Source organism: Anas acuta, chromosome 26, assembly GCF_963932015.1.
Source record: "Anas acuta chromosome 26, bAnaAcu1.1, whole genome shotgun sequence".
In the NCBI taxonomy this organism is placed as follows: domain Eukaryota; kingdom Metazoa; phylum Chordata; class Aves; order Anseriformes; family Anatidae; genus Anas; species Anas acuta.
This window is the reverse complement of record NC_089004.1, coordinates 5,519,517-5,543,571: the sequence shown is the minus strand read 5'-3', so window position 1 is coordinate 5,543,571 and position 24,055 is coordinate 5,519,517. Positions and strand designations below refer to the sequence as shown.

At 64.0% G+C, this 24,055-nt stretch overlaps 3 protein-coding genes across 6 annotated transcripts in view; 2 read left to right on the top strand and 1 right to left on the bottom strand.

The window, feature by feature from the left end:
• The window catches only part of STK11 (serine/threonine kinase 11), a 34,489-nt gene extending 22,173 nt beyond the window's left edge, over positions 1-12,316 (top strand). The window contains exons 8-10 of the mRNA XM_068661348.1: positions 3,968-4,161; positions 10,365-10,593; positions 11,642-12,316. Of these exons, the coding sequence (XP_068517449.1) occupies positions 3,968-4,161; positions 10,365-10,573 (403 nt within the window). The 3' untranslated portion in view covers positions 10,574-10,593; positions 11,642-12,316. The remainder of the gene's footprint in view (positions 1-3,967; positions 4,162-10,364; positions 10,594-11,641) is intronic.
• A 968-nt stretch (positions 12,317-13,284) lies between these two features.
• Positions 13,285-19,279, bottom strand: CBARP (CACN subunit beta associated regulatory protein). Its single transcript, XM_068661347.1, has 10 exons — positions 19,126-19,279; positions 17,713-17,792; positions 16,983-17,128; positions 16,772-16,833; positions 16,391-16,556; positions 16,132-16,306; positions 15,837-15,989; positions 15,275-15,482; positions 15,011-15,194; positions 13,285-14,752 (listed from the first exon to the last, which is right to left on the bottom strand). Exons 2-10 carry the CDS (start codon positions 17,758-17,760, stop codon positions 13,576-13,578), a joined length of 2,319 nt encoding a protein of 772 aa, XP_068517448.1. The 5' UTR covers positions 17,761-17,792; positions 19,126-19,279; the 3' UTR covers positions 13,285-13,575.
• Positions 19,280-20,040: 761 nt separating this feature from the next.
• Positions 20,041-22,993, top strand: ATP5F1D (ATP synthase F1 subunit delta). Of its 4 annotated transcripts, none has more exons than XR_011090038.1 (6): positions 20,041-20,349; positions 20,439-20,592; positions 21,376-21,464; positions 21,922-22,048; positions 22,608-22,682; positions 22,845-22,993. XR_011090038.1 is itself a non-coding variant. In XM_068661600.1 (6 exons), exons 1-4 carry the CDS (start codon positions 20,056-20,058, stop codon positions 22,042-22,044), a joined length of 660 nt encoding a protein of 219 aa, XP_068517701.1. In that variant the 5' UTR covers positions 20,041-20,055; the 3' UTR covers positions 22,045-22,048; positions 22,608-22,645; positions 22,866-22,993. The 4 variants fall into 4 exon arrangements, 3 of the variants coding, with proteins under 3 accessions (XP_068517701.1, XP_068517703.1, XP_068517704.1); XM_068661600.1 differs by having other exon boundaries at positions 22,608-22,645; positions 22,866-22,993; XM_068661602.1 differs by having other exon boundaries at positions 22,608-22,645.
• Positions 22,994-24,055: the final 1,062 nt, after the last annotated feature.

The window sequence follows — 24,055 nt, the reverse complement described above, 5'->3', positions numbered from 1 at the left end:
TTGGTGACCCGGGGTTCCTACAAGGAGAGCGTGCGTTGGGGTGCAGGAACTCGGCTAGAAGCAGAGCAGCCTAAACCTACCTGGGCTGCCCTGCTGAGGTGGGAGCTGGCTCAAGCCAGGGCTACCTGGTGCCTTCCTGTGCTGCTTGAAGTCTCCTTCTGTGTTTGAGCTGATGTCACTGACAGCTTGCAGTCCTGCCACTCCTCCCCTTGTTCCTGTAGCTACTCCAGATGCTTTTCCCTTGTAGTGACAGCCCGACCTGAAGCACTCTGCAGGAAGAACCTGCTTCGTTCCCTATCTTTATGCTTTTCTCATCTCCTCACTTCTGTAGTGAACTCTTGCATCCAATTCCCACCTCAGCACTGTTTTAATTCAGCTGGACCAAGCTAACTTAGCCCGGTCTATGACGAGGTTTGCAAAGCCTTTGGAAGCAACGTGTGCAGTGCAGACCCAGGAGCTGTAAATGGAAATGCATTAAACCTCCCTCAGCCTGACATCTGAGTTTATGAACTGCCAGAAGCTGCCCCCGAATAACAATGGAAGAGCCTTGAAGCCCGCTCTTCCCAGAAGGATCTGGGTAGGATGATGCTCAATGAAAGCTGACACTTTGAGCTCACCTCCGTGAGTATTTTGTGCTCCCGGGCGGGGGTGCAGGGCGGTGAAGAAATGCTGCCAAGAGCCGGGGAGTGAGCAGCCTGCTCCCTACAGATTATTCACCGTCTCCTCTCTACCTTGTGCTTTTGCTGAAGGGCTTAATGCTCGTACACTGCATTTCCTAACTAATTCACTGACCCTGCTGCAGCACTTAAAGTGATGAAGTGGATGCAGAATTCTACCTCTGTCCCTAGTTTCCAAGGCAACCATCTTGCCTTCCTTCTCCAGAAGTGTCACACTTAATTTGTTCAGTCATAGATACGTTTGCAAGAGCTTACAGCAGGAAAGGGAAGGCACTTCCACCTCTCATTAGCGGAGGTGCAAATGAACTCACGGGGCTGGAGCTGCCTCCTGACCCCCGGGCAGTGGTGGCACCGTCCCGGGCTCACCCAAAGTCCACGCACAGAGTTGCAGCGAGGCTGCTGGACGCTTTGTGCTCTTCAAACCCTGGATGCTGAAGCCCTTGGGAAGCCACCTTTGGTGCCACTGGGGACTCCTTCTCAGGTGCTGAGCATCTCCTGGACTTCGATGTCTGGTTTTAGGGAGGGAGAGGGGTTTCCCTTACCCTGCGCTGCAGCGTGGGTACCGAGGGGCTCTTCCCATCCCTCATCTGCGGTGTCACGCAGTAACTGCCCTCCCTGTGTGGGGACACAAGCTCTTCTCCTTTCCCTTCCTGCTCAGGCATCTGGGTCTGTCTCACTTCCCTGTGGCAGGCGCATGGGAGGGAGTCTCTGGTTCCTCTGCCCACGTCTTGCAGATCAGTTTCGTAACGTAGCTGTCTGGTGCTGAAGGAACGCCGGTCTCCATCTGTGCACCCAGCACCTCTCCTCTTTGTAGGACTCTGAGCTGTGCCCTCTGGCATCAGCTGGGGGAAACGGCTCCTCTTACCTGCTGCTGGCTTTAACGGACCTGGCTTGAGAACCTGAACGCCTCCTGATGTCCCAGGAGCTGAGCAGTGGCTGCGGGGACCTCCTGCCCTGGGCCTTCTGCCTCTGCCTGCACAGGGCTGGCAGTGCCCGTGACCTCCACGGTGCCACGGGAGGTGACAAACGGCTCGTAGCAGGTCCTCGCTAGCAGGATGGTGAGCTGCAGCTTGGGATCTGGTTTCAGAGAGAATTGTCCATACCCCAAACAAGCAAACTGCAGTGCTGGTGGCCTAGAATGGGAAATGAATTAGCTGCAAGTGTGGAAGCAGCAGCTGTGCTTACCCAGTCTTATTTTAACTGTGCTTGTACCAGAACTTAAAAACAGTTGAATGGTGACTTCTGATGCAAAATTTGGGCTTGGGAGCTGCAAACCAGACAGCTTTGGTCAGCCCAGGTCCCTTTTTTCATTCAGCCCTTGACCCTTGCTGTTTAGCTCCCTGTAGATTAGAGCAACTCAGGCCACTGCTGCTTAACGGGCGGGATCACAATTCCTGTTCGTGCTTCATGGGCTCGGAAAACATCAGTGGAACTGCTTGGGAATGAAGAGGGAGCTCAGGCAGCAGCACGCGAATCCAGCCCGTGTTTTAGTGTCGGTGGGGAAGGCAGGGTGAGGGAGGGACCTCATCTCTGCGGCTGCTGCTTGGCTTAGGCAGTGGGCAGCAGCATCTCGAGCCAGATCAGGGCATTTGGTGGAGCCAGTGGTCCTCAGCTGAACAGCAAATCTCCACTAATCACATTTAGCGCCGGTATAGAAAGCAGCATCCCTGCCCCTGCTGGAAAATTGCTTGCCAGGAAATACTCTGCTACTCCAGAAAGAATTGCTTCAGGCTCCTTCCAAGAGGTCTTTGATTTTCTCAGAACTTCAATGAATTTCACCGCTCACTCTATAGCCTCATTACCATGTCTGCATATGCAAGTATTTGAAATCACCTCCCAGAGGATGGGAGCATGATGACTGGAGTACAGTGATTCAGGTTTCAGCTGTTAATAAAAACCTATTTTTACTCTCCTGGTAAGTAGGACAGAAGGAAAGAAAGGCAGAGCTGAAATACAGCAAAATAAAAACACGCTGCTAGAGACTTGTAGGCTTTCTCCCTTTAAAACCTTCCCTTCCCTGGCAGGCATTCTGATCTCATTTGTCCTGCGTGTTCCATTCTCCTCAGGTCCCTGGCATTTAGCTCGCTTCCCTCTAGCTCCAGTGCCCCTGGCAAAAATAGCTGCTGATTGTGTTGGGTCTTCTGTTCCTGTGCGAGATGATCCTGCCAGGCTGGAGCAGCCTCGGCTGCGTTTGCTGTCTTGGCAGTCGCTGCCTTGATGAAAGCAGTCTCCCAAGTAAAGGAAATCAAATGATCGAATTAGGAGCGTGGTGTGCCATGCGCAGCTCCGAGGAAGCCAGCCGCAGGATTTGCTAAAGCTCTTGGCCCAAATCAAGTTACGCTGGACCTGCTCCCTTCCTGCTAGGCCGGGAGCTGGGCTGACCTCTTGTTTCACTCCTGTAAGGCCACTGCAGGAACCAGAGGGCAGATCTGACAGGTTGGGTCTCTGTTCTTCCCCCAAACTCGCTGCCTTCACCAGGCTGCCAGCACAGCCACGCTCTGAGCGGAGCTGCCCTGTTTCATCCCAACAGTTACGTTTCCTTTGCTCTCCAAACTCCTTCCTTTTGCTGGGTAGCTTTATTGGGATGTCGCTTTCACAAGAAGGGAAAGTGCAGTGAAGTGATTTTTAGGCCTTACGCTGTTTTTGAGATGTGTTTTCTACTGGGTTTAATGGTAATATGGATGAAAAGATAAAGCGTGGAGCATCTTTGCTCTCATCTTGAGAACTGCCTCTTAAAGGGAGCTTGGGAGTAAGCAGCACTCCTCAGAATTACGTCCTGCAAACCCTTTTGCCTTGTCATGCTGGATTAGCCTCGTCTTTAGGGTAAAGCAGTTTCTCTGCTGTTGCTTTGGCGATACAGCTCGGACAGGAGCTCGGGCTGCTCCGCTGATGTGTCCTGACCTATGGGGTCAAAACGCAAGCAGCAGCCCTGTCTGTGCCCTAAGCCCCCCTTCTGGGGGTGTCGTGCACTCCGGGGTGCCTTGCAGTGGGCAGCAATGTGCCATCAGCAGGGCAGGCTCCCTCCACGGCTGACCAGGCTCCAGTGGATGGAGCAGCTACTCGGCTGCTGCTGTCCTTGCACTTGCCTTTCTTGACACCTTCCACTTGATTATTACACAATTAAAAAAATGCAGTGGTGTAAAACCAGCTGGGAAGCTCTCTTGAAGCAGACTCCATGCACCTTTGAGTGTTGGGGTGGAACGGGGCCAACTCGTACTGTCGAGGATTTCTCTGTGCCTTCCGAAAAGTGAAGCTGTGCTGATGAAACTCTGCTCTTCGACTCTTTGCAGTTGGTTTCGTAAGAAACATGCTCAGGCAGAGACTCTGGTGCCCATACCTCCCAGCCCAGAAACAAAGGACAAGTGGAGAAGTATGACGGCGGTGCCTTATCTGGAAGATCTGCATGGCTACAATGAGGATGAAGATGATGACTTGTATGACATTGAAGATGATATCATCTACACTCAGGATTTCACAGTACCAGGTAGGAGGGAGCGATGCCGGGATGAGAAGGGCGGAAGCGACTGTCCTCCTGTCCATCTAGAGCCTTTTTATAGGAAGGGCTGTGAGGTCTGAGCGCGTCCTTCCAGCACTGGAGGAGAGTATTGATTATTAAGTGGTGAGAGTGACGCACAGCGAGCGAGCCGCGATGCTCCGGATGCCTTGGTCCTTTATTTGATCACCAGGATGCCCCTTCCTGTGTGCTTCCCATCTGCTGAGCTCCTTCCTCCTCCAGTAATAGCTTGCTCCTGCTGGACGCTGTTGCTCGAGCACACTTAATTCTTTTGGCCGGCTTTGCTAGCCTCACGGAGTTATTTTGGAGCACGGCCCTGGTGTGACTCAGTGTTCGGAGGAGATGGCACATCTGGGGGAGAAGGGTGCTGCAGGCCTTGTGCTGAGGCTCCTTTCTGCTCCAGCCTTGGGAGCCTGGTTGCAGAGTTGCCCTTTTATTGGGGATTTCCCGATGTTTTAAGGTAAGCTAAGCAGCAAGCAGAGGGGTGTGTAAGCAGAGGGGTGTGTTGGGTCCTCCTGTGCGGTTCTCACAAAGCGATGGTGATCGAGAGCTCAGCCTTGTCCCTCCTCTGCACCTGGTGAGACTGCAGACCAAGGCTGCTGGCCTCTGTGGCTGTGCTGCGTGAGGCAGCAGCTCTGGTCTCCTGCCTCTGCTCTTGGTGCCGAAATCAACACCCTGCGAGTTCCCTGATAAGCGCTCTCTGTGCCCTGGCCTGCTTTAATTGCTGTTTTGGAGGGAAGGCTTCAAGGACTGGGTGTAGGGATGGGAACGGCTGCAGGTGGCTGGGACTGACCTGCCCTTGTGGTGAGGACAGCCCCGGTTCCTGCACTTCAAGACGAACCAAACTGCTGCAGTTTTTTCCTTAACGATGGCTTGGTGGATTTCTGTGGATCTAAGTAAAAGCCAGGTCTGGTTTTGACCTGTGCAGAGGTCTCATTCCTGAAGACCTTGCTTTTCTCCTGGTTTCCTGGTGGAAATTTTTTTTTTTTTTTTTTTTGAATCACCAGCACAGAAGAGCAAAGCATCAGGCCCTGAGTTGTAATAAGCCTCAAACTGCACCCAAAATTCCTTGGGGGCAACAGCTTGAATCCAGATCTGCCTCCCAGGCAGAGCTTTCTGAGGGCAGAAGGGCTGAGGCTGCTTCAAGCCAGGCTCTCCAGGGCTGTGCCTCAGCTCTGTGCTGCAGGACATCCCCGTCCCGTGTCCCCAGCAGGGTCCAGCGGATACGTAGGTGGGTCGGAGGTGGAGCCTGCCAAGATGAAGGGAGTCTCATCAAAGTGAAGGATCTGTTTCCAAGTGCTGATTCACTGGAGGCAGTCGGGTGATTTATAACCTCTTCTAATCGAGCTGATGTCCCGGTGCCAGCTGGGTGACCTGCAGAGCTCTGTCCTTTGCTCTCTTACATCCCACAGACTTGCTACTGGAGTCTGACCAGGGCCAGACCTTTCCTCTGAGCCTAGCAGAGGCTTTTTGGAATGAGGCATCCTTTGAAAAATGTGCTGGGCTCATTGAAGCACATACTTGACTGCTAGGGCCTTGCTAGGCAGAGAAGCAGGAGGGAAGAGGACCTGCCAGATGCCTTCTGCGTGGCCAGAAGTTACCCATTTCCCTGTACAAGGGCTCCTGCCAGCAACAGCCCACGTGTAAGTGGTCATATAAGTGGTCTGGGTGTGGAAAAAGCGTGCGGGCCTGACAAATCCACAGCCAGCACCACTTACAGCCCTTTCCAACTTGACACTGTCCTTCCTGAACCAGCTTCAGGAGGTGAACACAAGGTAGGGCTGGCTGCTGGGCACACAACGAGCCCCAGGCCAGGCTTCCCTGGGAGGCTCTGGGGGATCAGAGCTGCTGCAGGCAGCGAGTGACCAAACCTGAGAGCCCCGGGACAGTCCCGCTGCTTTTGGTGGCAGTGCAGAAAGCGAGCTGTGTGTGTCTCTAACAGCACCATTGCTTCCCTGTGCGTTCCCAGCTGCAGAGGAGGAAGCTGAGGCAGGGCTTGGAGCAGAGAGCAGAAGCTGTGACGAGCTGTTTGCAGAGGAAGCCGTGCTCCCGTCGGCCGCGGGCACAGAAGAGGAGCACAAAGCTTAGCCTAGGCCCCAAAGCGCTGCCCTCGTGGGCTTCCCGTGGCCGTGGCAGAGGCTGGGGAGTGCAGGACCAGCTCCTCTCATCTCCTCACGTCCCCCACGCTTCAGCAGGATCCCTCCTGTCTCTGAGAAAGGTGCCTAATTCCAAAAGCAGATAACTCTGTTCTGCAGGGGAGTCGTTCCCCAGTTTTTGGCTCTGTGTTTGAACCAAAGGCCAGCCAAAAGGCGCAGCGTGCTGCCAAGGAGAGCAGTTTGTGACCCCTTCCAGAGGGGGTTACTCTGCGCAGTGCAGCCCGTGCCTGCAGAAGTGTTCCTGTCTGTTCTCACTCTGGTTCCAGTTGGGTTTCTTTGACTTTTCTAGTGATGCTTTAACTTCTCTAGTGATGGTTAGCCTGTTGCTGCCTGGTTCTTGCACTTCTTTATGATTAAAAAGCGTAAACTTTAGGAAGACTTGCAAAATTGGAGTGGATGTGTGCCCAGCAGGCCCAGGAGAGCCACCCAGCTCCTCTGGCTGCTGCCGAGGGTCCCTGGGCTGCAGCTGGGCACCGCCTGCTGTCAGCCTGCCTGGGGAACCGCTGCGCTCTGCAGCTCCTTCGGGGCAAACCAGGGGAGTTTGCTCCTTTGGAGCGATCCCAAATAAGAGCTGTCTCCTCCGAAGATGACCGGCACGTTGCTGGAAAATGTTTGAAGATGTCTGAAGTTCTCGTGTGTGATTTGTGCTGTTTCAGAGGGATTAGGGACCTGACACTCAGTGGTGGCCGCCTAGGTCAATATTTCCCCTGTTACAGGTAGCCTGGGTGGGCTGAACGTGATTTGGTTTCACTGAACTGGTGAGTGGTGATGGGTTTCAGCCTCTCCATCACTTCAGGGCTTGCTGCGTGCCTTGCTCAGGTGCCTAGAGGAGTAAAGCAGCGTTTCCAGCCCCTACGAGGGTCCCGAAGGTCCCCTACCCAGCACGTGGGCGTTCTGCTCTCACGGCAGCGATGTGCTGAGCTGGATTTGTCCAGGACAGGGATCCCTGGGCTCTGCCCAACCCCACAGTCCGGGTGCAGCCCCCGGGACCCAGAGGAGCAGGAGGAGGATTTCTCCAGGCGGGATGTCCCTGTGCTGCTCTCCTCAGCAGCCCTCTCTTGCAGCCTGCACAGAGCACAGCTCTTAATCTGCCTTCCCCGAGTCTTCCTGCAGGATTCCTTGAAGGTGCCCAGCTCCACGCAAGTGTTCCATTGCTAGCAGCGATGCCATATTAAAATAAAGACTAAAAAAAAAAAAAGGAAAGAAAATCCACCTTGTAAGTGGCTGATCAATGCAGAAACTGAGTGATCCATTCAGCCGGGGCTCTGCTGGGCAGCAGGGGCAGTGCAGGCGCCTCCGAGGTGCTCAGGTTGGGAGGGACAAGAGGGAACCTCGTTAAATCTCCCCCTTCCTCGGGGGAAGAAGGGGCTGTGAGAAAGGGCTTTTATTTTTAAGGGGCTATTTAAAGATTTGTGCAGCTCTGTGGAGAGCCTCGATCATCCCGTGCCCCTGCCTCGATGGGTGTGAAACGTCTCAGCCCGGGAAGTGCTGAGGAGGGAGATCGTGGTGCTGAGCACGCCACAAAGCCTCCTGCCCACCAGTGCTGCCCTCCTGCTTGGAGAGAGGAGCCCCGAGCCCCTCACAGCTGCTGCTTGGTGCCCTGCTCTGCTTTTTTCCTCCCCTCCCATTAACCCCTCGCTCAGCTGCAGCCCGGTGCTCGGGTGGAGGCAAATGGCTGCAGAGCTCGATGCTGTATTTTTTTTTTGTTTTTTTTTTTTCCTTCGGTCTGAGGCTGGAAAATAGGAAAATGAAGGCAGGGCTGGAGCCTTTGGGTGCTGCCTGGCACGGGAGGAGGCATCGTGTCTGCGTGTTCGTGCCTGGCGAACGCAGCGAGTCCAAAGCTCTCCCCGGTTTTATTCTGAACCCTTTTTTTTTGCGCCTGAATGAGCTGGATGGAGCCATTAAGAAACGGGAGAGGTGGCAAGGACGAGCACGCGCGTTCTCAAAGCCTCGTCCCTCCTTTTATTTATTTTATTTTTAGCCCCGTTCAGCCACTGATGGTGCGCTGGGAGGGGGCTGTGAGCAGACACAGCGCTGGGTCACCGGCTTCCGCGGGGGCAGGCAGTTGCCAAGACTCCATCCGATGGCGAATTTTTATTTTCATTAATCTGAACGTCAGCAACTGTCATTGGTGAAGGAGGTAAAATTAGCCTGCAATTCCCCCTCCCTCCTCGCTGTCCGTAATAGACTCGGGGGATTGTTCTTTTCAGGCAGGGTGGGAGGGGGAGGAGGGAACAGTCACCCAGAAGACAAATGAACTGTTTAGGGTGGTGTTTTTTTTTTTTTTTTTCTTCCCTCCCCAGTCAGAAATGTTAATTGACTTGGCCCGAGTTCAGCTGAAGGAGGGGAAGGATAAGTGTTGAGCTTTGAAGGGGGTTATTGGAGTCTCTGCAGATGTGAAATTGGGGTTGGGGGGGGAGAGGACGGACCCTGGGCTCGGTGGGGGCACAGCAGGGCTCTGCGGCTCGGGGGCTGGAGGAACTGGGGGGGGGTCTGGCATGTCCTCACCCTCTGGGGGGGCTTTGACCCTTCCCTGGCGAGTCACCCCAGCCTTTAAGGGGTGGGGAGGTGGAAGCTGATCAGCGGGGGGGCAGCTCCCTACTGCACAGCCTGGCCCCGTGGGTATGGCTGGGGCTCCTCAGCCCCCCACAGCCCTTAGCAGCCCCCCCCCAGGCAGCTCGGGGCCACCCCAGCCGGGCACCTCTGCTCCTGGAGCCCCGGGAGGAGCGGGAGCTGCATTTTGGGGGCACGGGGCTGGGCCCCCCTCCCTGAGGAGCGCGATGGGTGCCTAGCAGCACCTCTGGGAGCAGCTGGTGCCGGGCGAGGCAGAAGCGAGGAAGGTGGGTGCTGAGGGCCACTGACCCCAGAGCCCTCCACGGCCCCTTGTGGCTCTCATTTCTTCTTCCTCCTGAGGATGAGGATGATGAGGAGGAGGAGGAGGACTCCCTGCACATGGCCAGGGGCTGTAGCAGCCGCACAGGGGCACAGGCAGGGAGCAGAGCAAGGGGAACCCGTGCAGCCCCACTGCAGCAGCACCGAGGGGAGAGGGGGTCTGAGGGGGACCCCGCTGGGACCCCACTGCCTCCCTCGGGCACCTCCCCCCCGTGTCCCCCTCCTCCCCACGCGGTGGGGTGATCACTGGCGCAAGTGGCGAGATGACGTGCCGCTCGGCCTTGGCGGAGAAAGGATTGAGCATCCTTTAAAGAAAATTATCCATAATCGTCTTACAGCCTTCAGCTTCCACTCAGCCCTCTGAGTCATAACTGAAGGGCCCTGGAGCGTGACGTTCCTGCTGGAAGGAAATTGCCTCGGCTGGATCCGGTGGGGGGAGCTGGGAACCTGACGAATCCTTCCCTCAGCCCCCATCCTTCCTCCCTCAGCCCCGATCCTTCCCTCAGCCCCCATCCGTCCAGCAGCTTATCCAGGGGATGCGCAGCGGTGCCATGGGTTGTTGGGGCCGATGTGCGCGGTGGTGTCCCCTTGTCCCCCTCATCCCCTCCTGCTCCAGCCAGGGATGTGCTGGGGGGGGGTCCTGTGTCACTCCCTGCCCCCGGGGCTGTGACCTGAGCCCCGTCTGGCCGTGGTGGCAGGAGGATCCCTCTGGGAACGGCCCCGCAGCTGCTCCTGGGGGGGAGATGGGGCTGCTCTGAGCAGGGGGAGCGCGAGCTGTGCTCCTGCTGGACGTCCCCTCCAGGGGCTGGGGGGTACCTGAGCTCCTGGGGGGCACCCAATGTCCTGCAGGTGGATCTGAGCTCCTGGGGGGGTACCTGAGCTCCTGCATGCTGTTCAGGGTGGTTGTGCACCTCTGGGGGTGAAGCCGAGCGTTCGGTGCGGTGTAAAAGCCAGGTCTGTGCCCTCCAGCCCCACCAAGCCCCTGGGAGTCCTGCAGGGGGGTGCACGGGGCTGTGACTTGTCCCCTCGAGGGAGAAGGACGCCGGGGGGAGAGGAGAGCAGAAACGATGCCTTGTGTGGGGGGGGGAAGGCGGCTGCCGGCCTGACGCCTGGCTCCCCTTGCAGGACAGGTGCCTGAGGAGGAGGCCGGGCAGAACGGGCAGAGCCGCAGCCGGGGGCTGCCCAAGGCCGTCTGCATGAACGGGACGGAGCCGGGGCAGCTGAGCACCAAATCCAAGGCGGAGCGGCGAGCCAGCGCCTCCTCCAACCCCTCGCGCAAAGCCTGCTCGGCCAGCAGCAAGATCCGCAAGCTCTCCACCTGCAAGCAGCAGTGAGCCGGGAGCGCCCCGCACAGGTACGGCCACGGCGGGTGGGCACCCGTGGGTGCAGAGGGGTTTGTGGCCCCGGCTGGGGAGAGGGGGAGGTCTGGGGGTGCCCCTCTCCTCGGCACCAGAGCCCCCCATGTTATTCCTGGCATCGCCGCCCTCCTGCCCGTGGGGAGCGAAGCCCCCGGGCTGCAGCGTGGGGCAGAGCCTCCTGGGGGGGTTTCTGGGGTCCCTCCCCGGAGCCGGGAGGTGCCCAGGTCACCCACCAGGGCACACCGACCATGCCCAAGCCCCATCCTCGCCCAACTCGGGTGCTCAGGGAAGCTGAGAGCCCTCCCTGCTCCCCCCCTCTCCTTTTTCCGGCTCGTTCCTCCGCTCTGCAGCCCTGTCCCCTTCTTCCCACCCCTCATTCATAAGTGAGCCAGCGATGACTCACGCTCAGCGCTCATCCACCCCCGGCCTCACGCTCGCGCTCGTCACCGGCGCTCCGTGGGGCTGAGGCTCTGTTATCTGTTTGGATCACGACCAGCTTTGTGGTGTGAAAAAAAAGCCAGAAATAAAAGCCCGTTCCTCCCCCTGCAGCTGTCAGACCCGCGCTCAGCCCGGGTGGCAGCTTTAATCTTTAATTCATGGCTGGGAGTGAGTCACCTGCACGGGGAGTTACTGCGCTGCCAGCAAATGCCTCGGCTCCGGGTCTCCCCGGGGAGCTGCTGCTCCTCGCGCCCCTTCCCGCTCGGGGGGCTCGGCTCTGGGTTTTGGGGGTCCCAAGAGCCCGCTCAGGTCATTTCCTCTGATTTCCTCCCGGGTGAATTGCCGCTGCCCTGCCCTCGGTGCCCGGCCGTGCCCCTTCCCCGCAGGGACGCTGCCCGTGGGCTCCGCTCTCTCCCCTCTGGATTTCCCTTCCCAGCTTCGGGGCCGGGTTTGGGGCTCCCCCACCGAAGGGCTGGGCGCTGGGCAAGTGCTCGCCCCCTCCCCAGTGCCAGGGGCTGGGGGGGTCCCCGAGGTGCCAGGGGCAGAGCGGGGTTCGGCCCCACTGCCCTCCCCTCCTCACCTTCCTCTCGTTTCTCCTCCACGCAGCATCCCAGGGCCTGGGCCGCCCGCGCCCCTCGTCCTCACCCCCCCCGGCGTCTCTCCTGGGAGCGGACTGTGCTTGCGACCCAAAAACCGAGGAAACCAACCGAGGAAAACGCCCCCACCCTCCCCGCGGCCCCCCCGCTACGGACAGCGCCAGGAGCTGATGGGGCAAGACCCCCCCCTCGACCACCCCGGACGGAGAAACCTCCGGCTGCGAAGATGCTGCCCCCCCGCCCCAATCACTCTTTGCCAATCAAGACACTGATTCTGTTTTTAATTTCGCGATGGGAAGGGTGGGACGGGGCCGGGGGGTGGGGGGACCTGCGCCCCTCTCCCCGCCCTGGCTGTGTAGAAGTCGTGCAAAGCCATTGCCGTGCACTTTATGTTTTAGACTACTGTTATATATTATATATTTTCCTCTTTTTTTTTTTTTTTTGTTTATATTTGCGGTATATTTAGAGATTCCTACACATCGTGATGTGTTTAAAATAAACCAGATGAGGAAAAAAAAAAAAAACAAAAAACAAAAAAACAGGTATTAAGACAAAGCAAAACTCTATTAAACCTGCATGCTGTAAAAGGGCTCGGAAAAGGGAATGGGTGCGTTCAGCGTATTTTTTTTTTCCTTTTTTTTTTCTTTTTTTTTAAAGAAAAAAAGAAATAAAGTGAAAAGAGAGAGGTGGGTTTCATGCTGTCCTTCCTCCTGCCGCAGGTGGGTGCTGGGGAAATGAGCCCTGCCCGGAGCCGCGGTGGGCGAGCAGGGGAGGAAACGGCCCGGCGGGGGCAGGAAGGCGAGAACCAAGCTCAAAGTCACCGCTTTTTTTTTTGTTGTTCTTTTTTTTTCTTTTTCTCCTTTGTTCATAGACTTAAAAACGCTGAGTTGGAGTCGGAGTTAGTGCTTTGGACACAGACTTGCAGAGGGAAGGAGGGACCCGGGCTCTTTACTCGCATGCAACGGGGGCGCGGGGCAGGACCGCGGTGCTGGGGGGGGGCCCTCGGCTGTGCCCCCTCCCGCCCCGCTGCCGAGCCCCCCCCCCCAGTAACACAGCTTGGGCTTTTTTCTCTTTTTTTTTTTTTTTTTCACCCATCCATTGAAACATAAATAAATTAAAAACAAAACAAACACAATAAAAAGCAAAACCCCAGGAGCAGCAGCATCCCCCTCTGTAAAAACCAATAAATAACCTCTGAGTGCGCTGAGCCCCCGAGGGGGGGGTTGGGGGGGGCACCCATGGCATGCACCAGCCCGGCCCCCCCCTCACGTCACCAAGTGCTGGGAAGGGACAGCACCGGGGACAGGCAAAGGGTGGCCCCGGGGGGCTCCATCTGCCCCAGCCCCCAGGATGCTGCTGCTCTGGGGGCCGCAGCTTGCCTGGCCCCCCCCAGGGGATGCACAAGCCCCCCCCCAGCATCCTCCTGCCCCAGCACAGCAGCCCCAGGCCCCGCTTCCAGTTCAGGCTCCCCGCGGTGCTGGGGCTGCTCGCGGGCACCGTCCCTGCTCCCCCCATGACGAGTCCCCAGCTGGACGGAGCGGCCTTATTGCTTGTAAAAAAAAAAAAAAAGCCAAAACAAAACCCAAAAACCAGCGAGAGGGGAGCGCGTAGCTGCTACACAGCTCTGCTGCGAGGTAAGGATTAGGCCTCAGCTCGGTTCGGGGGTTTATTCGCCAAGTCCCTCGGCGCCAGCCTCCTGGCACGCGCTCTGCTCCACCTCTGCGCCCTGCCGGCACCCGGCGGCTCCTCGCTCCCGCGAGCACCGGGGCTCGGCCACCCCGCGCTGCCGGCCCCCCGCGGCGGGGTGGGCACGGCCAGGGGCCCCCACGCGCCCTCCTGGCCTTCCCCGCGCCGGGGCCGCCCGTCCCGTGGCGCCCCGCGTGCCGCGCACCGGCTGCTCCCCCCGCGCCCCTTGCCGGGGTCTCTGCCCCCTCGGTGCCGGGCTTAGACGGGGCCGGGGTCGGGGGGGGCATCGCTGGCCGCCACGGCCACCGCGTGCTCCGTGCTCTCGGCCGCCTTCCTCAGGTGTCCGTAGAGCCGCTCCTCGAGGCCGCCGGTGATTTTGTCCATCAGCTCCGAGCCGGGGCCCAGCCCCAGGCACTGCCCGGGGCCGGGGCAGTCGTCCCCGCCGGGCTCGGGGCTGGCCTTTGGGTCGGGGGCCGCCTCGCCGGGCTCCTCCACGATCACCTGGATCTCGGGGTCGGGCAGCGGCGAGGCGCTGGGGCCCCCCTCGGCCGCCTCCGCCGCCTCCTCGTCGCCGGCGCTGACAATGCGGGGCAGGGGGCTGTGGAAGCGGGCGTCCAGGGGGTAGTTGGCGCTGTCCCCGCGGCGCAGGGGCGTGCGGTGCCGCTCCAGCGCGGGGTAGCGCACGCCGGGGTCGCTGTACTGCTTGGCGTGCTGCCACTGCTTGCGCAGGTGGGCGCGCGAGCGGTGCTTCCCCCGCAGCGGCGACTCGTCGAACTGGGGGTCGTGGCGCACGAAGGCGTTGAAGAGCGCGTCCGTCTTCTCGTCGATGCTGTAGTCCCGCCGGGGCGGCGCCGCCTCGCGCCCCGCCAACATCTGCCCGTACGGGGACCAGGCCAGGGGGCTGTGGGGACGGAGGGGACCCCCGCCCACCGCGCCCCGGGCTGCGCTCCCCTCCTCTTCCTCCTCCTCCTCCTCTTCTTCCTCCTCGTCCTCCTCCTCCGGCTCCCGGCCCTCGAAGCTCTCGAAGATGGTGCCTTTCCGCCCCGCGCTGGTGAAGCAAATGCGCTTCTCCGAGGCCGTCTGGTCCTTGGGGTGCCCCTCCTCGCCCCCCCGGCTGGGCGCCTCGATGGAGGCGTAGCCGCTGTCCATCTGCAGCAGCTTGCGCGTGCCGGGCTCCGACTCCTCCTGCTTGGGCCGACCCCAGAGCTTCTCCTCGGGGCCTTCGGCCTCGTCCAGGGAGGAGGAGGGGCAGGGGGCCACGCCGCCGGCGGAGGAGACGCTGTCCCCGCCGTCACTGCGCACCGAGTCCTGGTCGTTGCTCCGCTCGGAGGAGGCGTAGAGCTCCAGCGAGGCGCGCAGGCTCCAGATGTCGTGGTAGGCGCTGGGCTGCTCCGGGGCGCCGGCCTCGCTCGCGCCCCCCTCGCCCGGCTCTAGCCTGCGGGCACCACCGGGTGTCACGGCAGGGATGGGGACGGGGACAGGGACGGGGACGGCCCCGCACACAGAGGAGGCACCAGCCCAGCACCCACAACCTCGGTGGCGGCACCTCGGTGCCCCGTGGTCCCCACGCCCCCTGCCCACACCCAGAGCCCGCATCCCAGCTCCTGCCCCCATCACCCCAGGCCCCGCCGCCCCCCCAAAGGCAGGGCCCCCCCATGCACCCTCCCCGTCCCCTCTATCTACTGAAAAATACCTGCCGAGAGAGGGTGGGGGGCTGGCGGGGGAGGGCAGGAAGGGGCCGCCCGCGGGGTGGAAGGCGACGTCGTCGGTGCGGGCGATGTACTGGATGATGTCGGTGGCGTGGGGATCCCGGTCCTCCTGGTCCATGCTCTCGCTCGCCGCCCGCTGCCGCTGGAACTGGCGCCGCTTGGGGGACCCTGGGGGGGGGCACAGGGCAGGGGTCGGGGCACGGTCGCATCCCTGCGGGGGGCTCCCCCGCCGCCCCCCCAGCTCCCACCTCTGGTGTCGAGGCTGGACGCCCGCTGGGTGCTCTCCAGCTTCCACTTCTTGATCTTGAAGTAGGGGCTGGCCCCGTCCAGGCTGGCGTGGCGGCGCAGGCGGGTGAAGAACTGCAGGACGGTGCCCTGGGAGGGGGCCGGGGGGGTGTCCCCGGGGCTGGCACTGCCCACACCGGCCCCCTTCCCACTCCTGGGCGCTGCGGCAAACTGGGGGCATTGGTGGGGGGGGGGGGGGGCTGTGAGTGCCAGCTCCGGGAGCAGCCAGGCACAGCCCCCCCGGCCCCCCCAGCCCCACTCCTTTGTCCTCCTCCTGCAGCTCGGCTGCGTGATGCACAAATGGCCCCTGGGGCAGGGGATGGGGCGGGGGGGGGGGCAGAGCCTATTTCTAGCTGGATGCCCCCCCCACCATCAGGCCTGAAAGCACGGAGCAGGGGGGCCCAGCAGCCCCTCCGGGCACAGGGCTGTCCCCACGCTGTCAGACCGGGGGGAGCAGGATGGTGCTGAGCCCGCTGAGCCCCCTCCCCTGCCCACCCCAGCCCCCGGCCCCCAGCCCGCACTCACCGAGGGGCCCTCCCCGGAGTCAGAGGAGGCGGAGGGGCTGGCCTCGGCGAAGCTGGTGTCCACGGTGGAGTTGTAGGTGTCCCCGGGCAGCGCTGAGCTGGGGCACACGGCGTGGCTGGGCAGCGCTGGCTGCGGCAGGGCCCCCCCGGGGGGCTGCGGGGCACAGCTCGCTCAGGGGGGGGGCTTTGCACCGGGGTCAGGGTCCGCCGCACCCCACGACCCTCACCCCCACGACCCTTCCACTCCCCCCCAGGTGCATCCCAGCTCCATGCCCGCTCCCCGGGGGGGGGCTCACCTGGAAGATGGCGAGGCCGGGCTTGGGGGGGGGCAGGCGGGGGGTCATGGCCAGGCTGTTCTCGCTGGACTCGCACTCGTGGATGGTGACGATCTTGAGGGCGGGCGGCGGGAGGTGCAGGTGGGTCAGGCGGGCGTTCTTCAGGTGGTGGAAATCCCCCTCCGTCAGCGTGTACCTGCGGGCACGCCGGGTCAGGGGGCACCCCCAGCCCCCTGCCCACCCCCCTGCCCACCCCCCCCCATCCAGCCCGGCCCTTCACCTCCTCCCCTTCTCCTGGGTCTTCTTGCCCTGGTCGAACAGCGCGGCCTCGTTGAAGGAGACGCGGCGCGCGGTGGAGGAGCTGGAGGACAGGAAGCGCTCGGTCTCCACATCCCGGTAGCTGGAGGCCGAGAGGCAGTCGGGGTCCTCCACTTTGATGGTGATGTCTACGGAGAGGTGGGGGGGGGGGTCAGAGCCACCAAGCAGCCCCCCCCCCCCCCCATGGAGCACACTGGCTTCCCAGCTGAGGCCGGGCAAATTCACTGCATGGCTGCGTCCTGACCGGGGGGCGCAGGGGGCGCAGGGGGTGCGCTGCCAGCCCTGCCCCTGCCTGCTGTGCCCCCCCCCCGGGGTGCACCCCCAGCCCCAGCCCTGCGCTCACCCTGGGCCGGCTGCGAGTCGTCCAGGTAGGTGGTGTTGGTCTTCTCGGGGTCATCGCTGGCCCTGCAGGGGGGGGGGACAGGATGCTGCGAGGTGCCCCACGCCACGGGAAGCCACGGCGGCACCGTGAGGGGTGCGGGGGCTTCAGGCGGGACCCCCAGCGGTGCCGTAACACCCCGGGGGGGGGACAGCAGCCGTCCCCCCCCACCGACCTGGAGTGGCGGCGCTCGGCCTCGCAGCAGCGGCGGCAGATGATCAGGATGCCGGAGAGCAGCACCAGGGTGCCCCCGATGAAGATGGAGAGCAGGGCGAGGAGCAGCACGTAGCCATCCTGCGGGGACACCTCGCCCGGCACCGCCTGCGGGGGGGGGACACACACACACGGGGGGGGGGGGTTGGGGGTTCAGGGTTTGGGGGGGGGGCCCTGCCGAGGCTGGTGCTGAGCGCTGCTCCCCCGAGATGCTCGCGGCTCCCCCGCCGCCCCCGGGCCTGCTGCCGGGAGCTGCCTTCACCAAGGCAACCGCAGCCGGGGGGGGGCCGAGCCGCCAGCGGCCCCCGCGCCCAGCGGGAATGGGGACAGGACCCCCCCAGACCCTGCTTTTTTGGACACCCCCCCCCCGGTGCTGTGAGCCCAGAGCTCGGTGCCTGCGGGGGTTGAATGGAGTGCAGGGGGGTGCCGCCGAGCTCCGGGGGGGTGAGGGCAGGACGGGATGGGGGGGGATGGATGCTGCCCCCAAAGCCCCCCCCCACAGCCCCATCCCCATCCCCGTGGCCACATCCTGACCCTCCCTGTCCCCACGCCCCGTGCTCGTGTCCCACCCCAGTCCCTACAGCCTCATCCTGGGCTCGGCTCCCACCCCTATCCCCGGCCCCCCCAGCCCCATGCAGACCCCAGGACCCCCCCCAGGTCCCCCCCCAGCCCCCCCAGCCCGTGCCGCTCACCGTGGCGCTCTCGGTCGCGTTGTCCCAGGGGGTCGGCTCATCGCTCATGGTCCGAGCCAGCCCGAGCGCGTCCTGGGCCGCTGCGAGACAAACGGGGGGGGGGGGTCCGCGATGGGATGGGACGGGATGGGATGGGGGGGGGACACCGGGTTGGGGAGGGGGGGGGGACACCCGGGCCCTGCCCCGCACCGCGGTGCGGAGCTGCCGGGAGGGATGGGGATGAAGGGCTGGAGGAGGGTGTGGTCAGCACGGATGGAGGATGGAGGCCGGGCCCCGGGGGGGGGACACCGGGGGGGGGGGGGACACCGGGGGGGGACGGATCCTGCCCGGGCTCTGCCGCCCCCTCCTCCCCTCCCCCCCCCACAGCTCCCCGCAGCCGCTGCCCCCCACGCAACGAAAACGGGGGTGGGCGGGGGGGGGGCGGTGCTGGGGGTGGGGGGGGGCTGAGTCAGCCCCGCAGCGGCTCCACCACCGAGGGGGGGGGCACCGGGACCGCCGAGGGAGGGGAAGGGGCCGGGAAGGGCCGAGCCCCCCCCCCACCAAGCAGCCGGCACGGAAAGCGGCGGCCTTCGGGAACCGGGGCTGCCCCCCCCCGGAGACCCCCCCCAGGGTGCCGGGGATGCTGTGGCCGTGGGGAGCCGCGTGCTCCGGGGGGGGCGCGGCAAAACCGCCCAAAATCGGGGCAAGGAAAAATGTGAATGGAGCCGGGGGGGGGGGGGGGGGCAGCACGGGGAGGGGTTACCGGGGGGCACCGGGGGGGCGGGGAGAGCCCCGAGCCCGCACCGGCCCCGGGCATCCCCCAACCCCCCCCCATCCCGAGACCCCCGGGGGCTCCCCCACGCCCCCGGCTGGGCCCGTGGGGTCCGAGGGGCCGCGGTCCCGCGTGGGGCGGCCCCCCCCGGGTGGGACCGGGCTGGGCGCCCCCTGCCCCGTTGGGGGGGGGGTTAGGGGGGGGGCTGAAGAATGCCCCCGCTGTTCCCCCCCATCATGGAGGAATTCGGTCTCCATGGCGACCCGGCGGGAACAGCACGGCCATTGTCTGGGCAGCGGCGGGGGGGGGGCAGCGGCCGGGTCCCCCCCCCCGGGCTGTCCCCACGCCCGGGGGCACCGGGCAGGGCTCAGCCCCCCCCCCCCATCGCTGGGCACCGGGCGGGGGCGGGACGGATCCTGCCCCGCTGCCCCCCCCCCGAGGTTGCGGCACCCCCGGGACCCCCCCCCGGGGGCTGCACCCGGCTTGGGGAGGGGGCTGCGGGCAGCACCAGGGGGGGGGGGGGGCTGCGGGCGGCGCCGGGGGGAGCGGGGACGGAGCCCTCGGGAACCCCGAGAGCAAGGGGGGGGGATTGGGGCGGGCCGGGCTCCCCCCGTATCGCGCCGGTTCCGTCTGTCGCGATAGCGGCGGGGCCGGGCACTCACCTAGAGCCGGGGCCGGGGCTCCATCGCCGCCGCCGCGCTCGGTGCGGCCCCGGATTTATGAATGAAGCGGGGCCGCCCCCGCGCGGCGCGGCCGTCACGTGGGGACGGGGCTGCCCCGGCCCTGCCCGCACCCGCACTGCCCGCCCCACGGCCCCCTGCCCCACAGCCCCCAGCCCCACAGCCCCCTGCCCCATAGCACCCTGCCCCTGCCCTATAGCCCCCTACCCTATAGCCCCTTACCCTACAGTCCCCTGCCCTATAGCCCTCTACCCTACAGCCCCCTACCCCACAGCCCCATAGCCCCCTGCCCATATATCCCCGTGACCTATAGCCCACAGCCCCCAGCCCCACAGCCCCCAGCCCCTGCCCCATAGCCCCCTACCCTATAGTCCTGTGCCCTATAGTCCCTTACCCTACAGCCCCCTACCCTACAGTCCCTTACTGCATAGTCCCCTGCCCTATAGCCCTCTATCCCACAGCCCTCTACCCCACAGCCCCCTACCCCATAGCTCTATAGCCCCATAGCCCCTTACCCTGTCTGCCCCATAGCCCCCTACCCTATAGTCCCTTACCCTATAGCCCCGTGCCCTATAGTCCTCTACCCCGTAGCTCTCTACTCCACAGCCCCCTACCCCATGGCTCTATAACCCCATAGCCCCTTACCCTACCCTTACCCTATAGCCCCCTACCCACCCCATACCCACCCCATACCCACCCCATACCCACCCCATAGCCCTCAGCTCCCTGCCCACCCCCAAGCACCACCGCCCCTCCCTCCCCCCCACCACACCCCAGCCCCCTACCTGCACCCCCCCTCCCCCCTCCCCCCTCCCCCATAACCCGTCTCCGACCCTACAACAACCACCACAAACAAAACAAACACCCTGAAGGGGGGGGGCACAGACCACCCTCCACAGAACTACATCTCCCATGCACCCCCGCGGCCCTCCCCGTGACGTCACCCTCCCGGCGCCCCACGGGCCTTGTAGTCCTGAGGCGCTGGGTGCGGACTACAACTCCCGGCATGCCCCGCGCCACCCCCCCCCCCCCCCCCCCACCTCATCTCGCCCTTGGCCGGCCCGGCCCGTGCCCGCCGCCGCCGCCATGTTGAGCGCCCGCCGCCTCCTGCGCCTCGCCGCGCTGCCGCCGCCCTGGGCCCGCTCCTACGCCGAGCCCGCGGCCGGCCCGGCCGCCATGGCCTTCACCTTCGCCTCCCCCACGCAGGTAGGAGGCGGGCGGCGGCTCCCGGTGCCCCCCCGGTGCCGTCCCGGTGCCCCCCCGGTGCTCTCTCTGTGTCTCTCCCCCCCCCTCAGGTGTTCTATAACGGTGCGGCCGTGAGGCAGGTGGACGTGCCCACCCTCACCGGCTCCTTCGGCATCCTGGCGGCCCACGTCCCCACGCTGCAGGTCCTCAAGCCCGGCGTGGTGACGGTGTACGGCGAGGACGGGACGGCCACCAAGTACTTCGGTGAGGGGTGGGGGGGGACAGGGGGTGGGGAGGCCGTGACCGGGCCCTGAGGGGACGGGGGGGACCGGGGGGGGTGGGGACGGGGTTGGGGGGGCTGTCAGGGGGCTCTAGGGGGCCAGGAGGGACGGGGATGGGGTTGGGGGGGCTGTCAGGGGGATCTGAGGGGCCTGGAGGGACAGGGATGGGGTTGGGGGGGCTGTCAGGGGCTCTGTGGGGCCTGGAGGGACAGGGATGGGGTTGGGGGGGCTGTCAGGGGGCTCTGAGGGGCCGGGGGGGACGGGGAGCAATGGGGATGGGGTTGGGGGGGCTGTCAGGGGGATCTGTTGGGCCAGGAGGGCCTCATTTGGCTCTAGGGGTCTCCCCCTTCCCAGCCAGGAGGGTGTCCTGCCTGGCTGGGGGCATGCTGCAGGACAGGGGGCTCAGCACGAGGCAGTTTGGGGCTCAGGTTTGCTTCTGCTCAGAGGTCACTCAGTCAAAGAATCATAAAAAAGGTCAGAAAAGACCTTCGGGGTCACTGGTCCAAGCATCGCCCTGCTGCCAGCATCCCACGCTCACCCCCGTCCCCCAGCACCCACCCTGCCCTCGCAGAACTTTCCCTGCTTCCCCCCTCCCTTAATTAACACGAGGCTAACGCCGCCGTGGGGCTGGGGGAAGGTCACAGGCTGGGCTTCAAGGCTTTAATCTGGCAAAGGGAGCTTGGGGCTCCCCGGGGGCTCCTTGCCAGAGCTGCCCCGCGTGCTGACCCCCCTGGCAGCCCCCCCCTGACACCGCTGTGCTTGGCAGTGAGCAGCGGCTCCGTCACGGTGAACGCGGACTCCACGGTGCAGGTGCTGGCGGAGGAGGCGGTGACGATGGACATGCTGGACCTGGCCGTGAGTAGCGCGTCCCCGCAGCCGGGAGGTTTTGCTCCTCGCTTCTCTCCTTGTCTCCGGAGCTTCCTGTGCCTGCAGAGCACGCACAGAGCCCCGGGGCTGCGCCTTCACCCCCAGCTTCCCCCCCTGATGGGGATCAAAGGCTGCTCCTCCCCGGCAGGCTGCGGGGAGAGGAAGCCGAGCAGTCGTGAACCCCTCCCCAGGCCGCATCCCTGCCCTGGGACAGATGCTGATCGGGCCCCTCCCCACCCCTCTTCATCTCGGGAACAGCTTTTCCCCAGCAGGGCCTGGTGATGAGGTGCCTGCTGCCAGCCCGGCACCTAAACAGCCTCCTGCAGCCTCCTGTGGGGCCCCGTGCAGTGTGGTGGTGGGGTGGGGGGTGACTCGAGGGCTGTGGGCCAGCCACCCGCCTCGTGGGGGTCTCTCAGTGACCTGTTCCTTGTGTTCTGGTGCTCAGACTGCTAAATCAAACCTGGAGAAGGCCATTTCCGAGGTGGCTGCTGCGTCCGACGAAGCTGCTAAGGCAGAAGCTCAGATTAAAGTCGAAGCCAACGAAGCCCTTGTGAAAGCCCTGGAGTAATCTGGTAAGCGTCACCGACATCCCTGCTGAGACTTCCAGACCCACTCTGCAGAAGAGTCCTCGCTCCCTGCTGCCCACGGGGAGCTTCCCCTCGCCACAGCCAGGCCGGCCGGGCTGTGAGGGGATCCTGAGGGCTTGCGCCTGGCGTTTTGGGAGCGGTGACACATTTTGGGAGCGGTGACAGGGGGGCTGCCCCTCTCGGCCCCTCCGTCAGCGCTGGGGGCCGCGGCGGGGCCGTGCTTGGAGCCGTCCCGGGGCCGCTAGATGGCAGCAGGGCCCGGCGCTGCCTCCGGGAGCTGGCGGCAGCTCTGCGGTCACGAGCGGGGCCTCGCCGCTGCCTCCGGGTCCCCGCGGGGCCGGGCAGCCCCGGGGCCGGCCGTGCGAGCAGCCTGGGGCCCCGCGGGGAGCGGTGCGGCCTCTGCTCCTCGTACACTCCCTTCCACTGCAAACAAACAGCTTCTGTCTCGGGGGAGGCGAGGCGAGGCCGCTTACCTCCTGGCCCATTTTTCTCTGCGCCCTGCTAAGTCTCTGCCTCATCTCTTTTTCTTCCCACGTGCTGGCAGTCGGAAGGCTTTCTGCACGGCAGCGCTGTGCCTGGCAGGTGAGTCACGGAGCCTCAGACGGCCTCTCCGCAGCAGGTACAGCAGGGCAGCAGCTCCCCCGTGTCCCCCTGGTCTCTGCTCCCTCTGCTCTGTGGCCCTTGAGGTCAGGTCTGAGATCGCTCGCAGCCGTTCAGCAGCAGGAGCGAGGCCTCGGGTGGGGATCCTGCTCTGCCGAGCCCCCCCTCATGTTCAAAGCAGCTCCGCCTCTGTGTGTTGCAGGAATCCCACTGTCGCTGCAGAGAAACCCCAGCCTGTCCTACTTGTTCTGGCTTCCCCGTTTGTACAGATGGTGCGGGACAAATGGAGGCGGAGGAGCCGCTCTGATCAATTAAAAGGAAACGCAGTCCTGTCTTGTGGCGCGTCACCTTCTTCCGAGGCGTCAAACTGCAGCTCGAGCTGCGCCGGCGGCTGGGTGCGTGGGGCAGGGTCAGCTGGGGGTGTGCGGGCGCCGTGCCGAGCTGCAGCTCCAGCTTTTGTGCTGCGCCTTCCCGTGGGAGATCTCACCCCGGGCTTATCGGGCAGGTTTTAGAGCTCCCTCCCCGCGCTGTCAGCCACCTCCAGTGCCGGTAATCCACCTGGACGGCGGGATTAGGGCAGCACGGGAGGAGGCGTCCGCAGGGCAGCGCAGAGGCTTCCTGCCGTGCCTCCCCCGCCCTGTTTCTGCTCAGCCTCCCGGCTCCGTCGCCGCAGGAATCGCCGCAGGAATCGGCTCTGCTGGTTCCTCGCGGTCCTTCCTGCAGCTGGACGGCAGCTGCCCGGCTCTGCCCCCTTCCCCCCGCTGCTGCTCTGGGCTGTTTGCACGCGCGGGTGGCGTGCGGAGCAGGGGGAAGTCTCTGGGGGGGGGGCTGGGTGCGGGAGGGAAGCAGATGCTGTGCTGGGTGGGAGCCTGTCCTCAGCCTGGGCGGTGGGGGGGGGCTGGCAGCGCTCTGCTGGAGCTGCTGGCTCCTTTTGGGGCTGCTTTGGGGCTCCCCAGAGCAGCGCTGGTGTCCCTAATGCTGGGAGGACCCCCCGAGCTGCTCCCCTGTCTGCAGTGAGCTCGTTTTCCTCCCCCCATGCATCACAAAACTGCCAGGAAGGAGCAGGCTGGGGCGAGGGGCCCGAGGATGCCCCCGGCACCATCCACCGCGAGGCTCCGCACTCGCTGCCGTCCTCCCGAGGGGGATTTCGGGTTCCTGCTGCTGCTCAAACCCTCCTGGCACAGGCGTGCGGCGTGACCGTCCCCCCCCCTTGCTCCGTTCCCCTTTCCCCTCGCCCCCCGCCTGCCCTCCCGCAGCCCAGGGGGGAGCTCGGCTATTTTCAGCGCTGCCACCCAGGATGTAATCTCGGCTGCCTCCTCCTCTCCCCGCCACCTCCTCCCCCTCCTCTCGCTCTCTCTTGTCTTTCTCTCCCCCCCCCCCCCCCTCCACAAG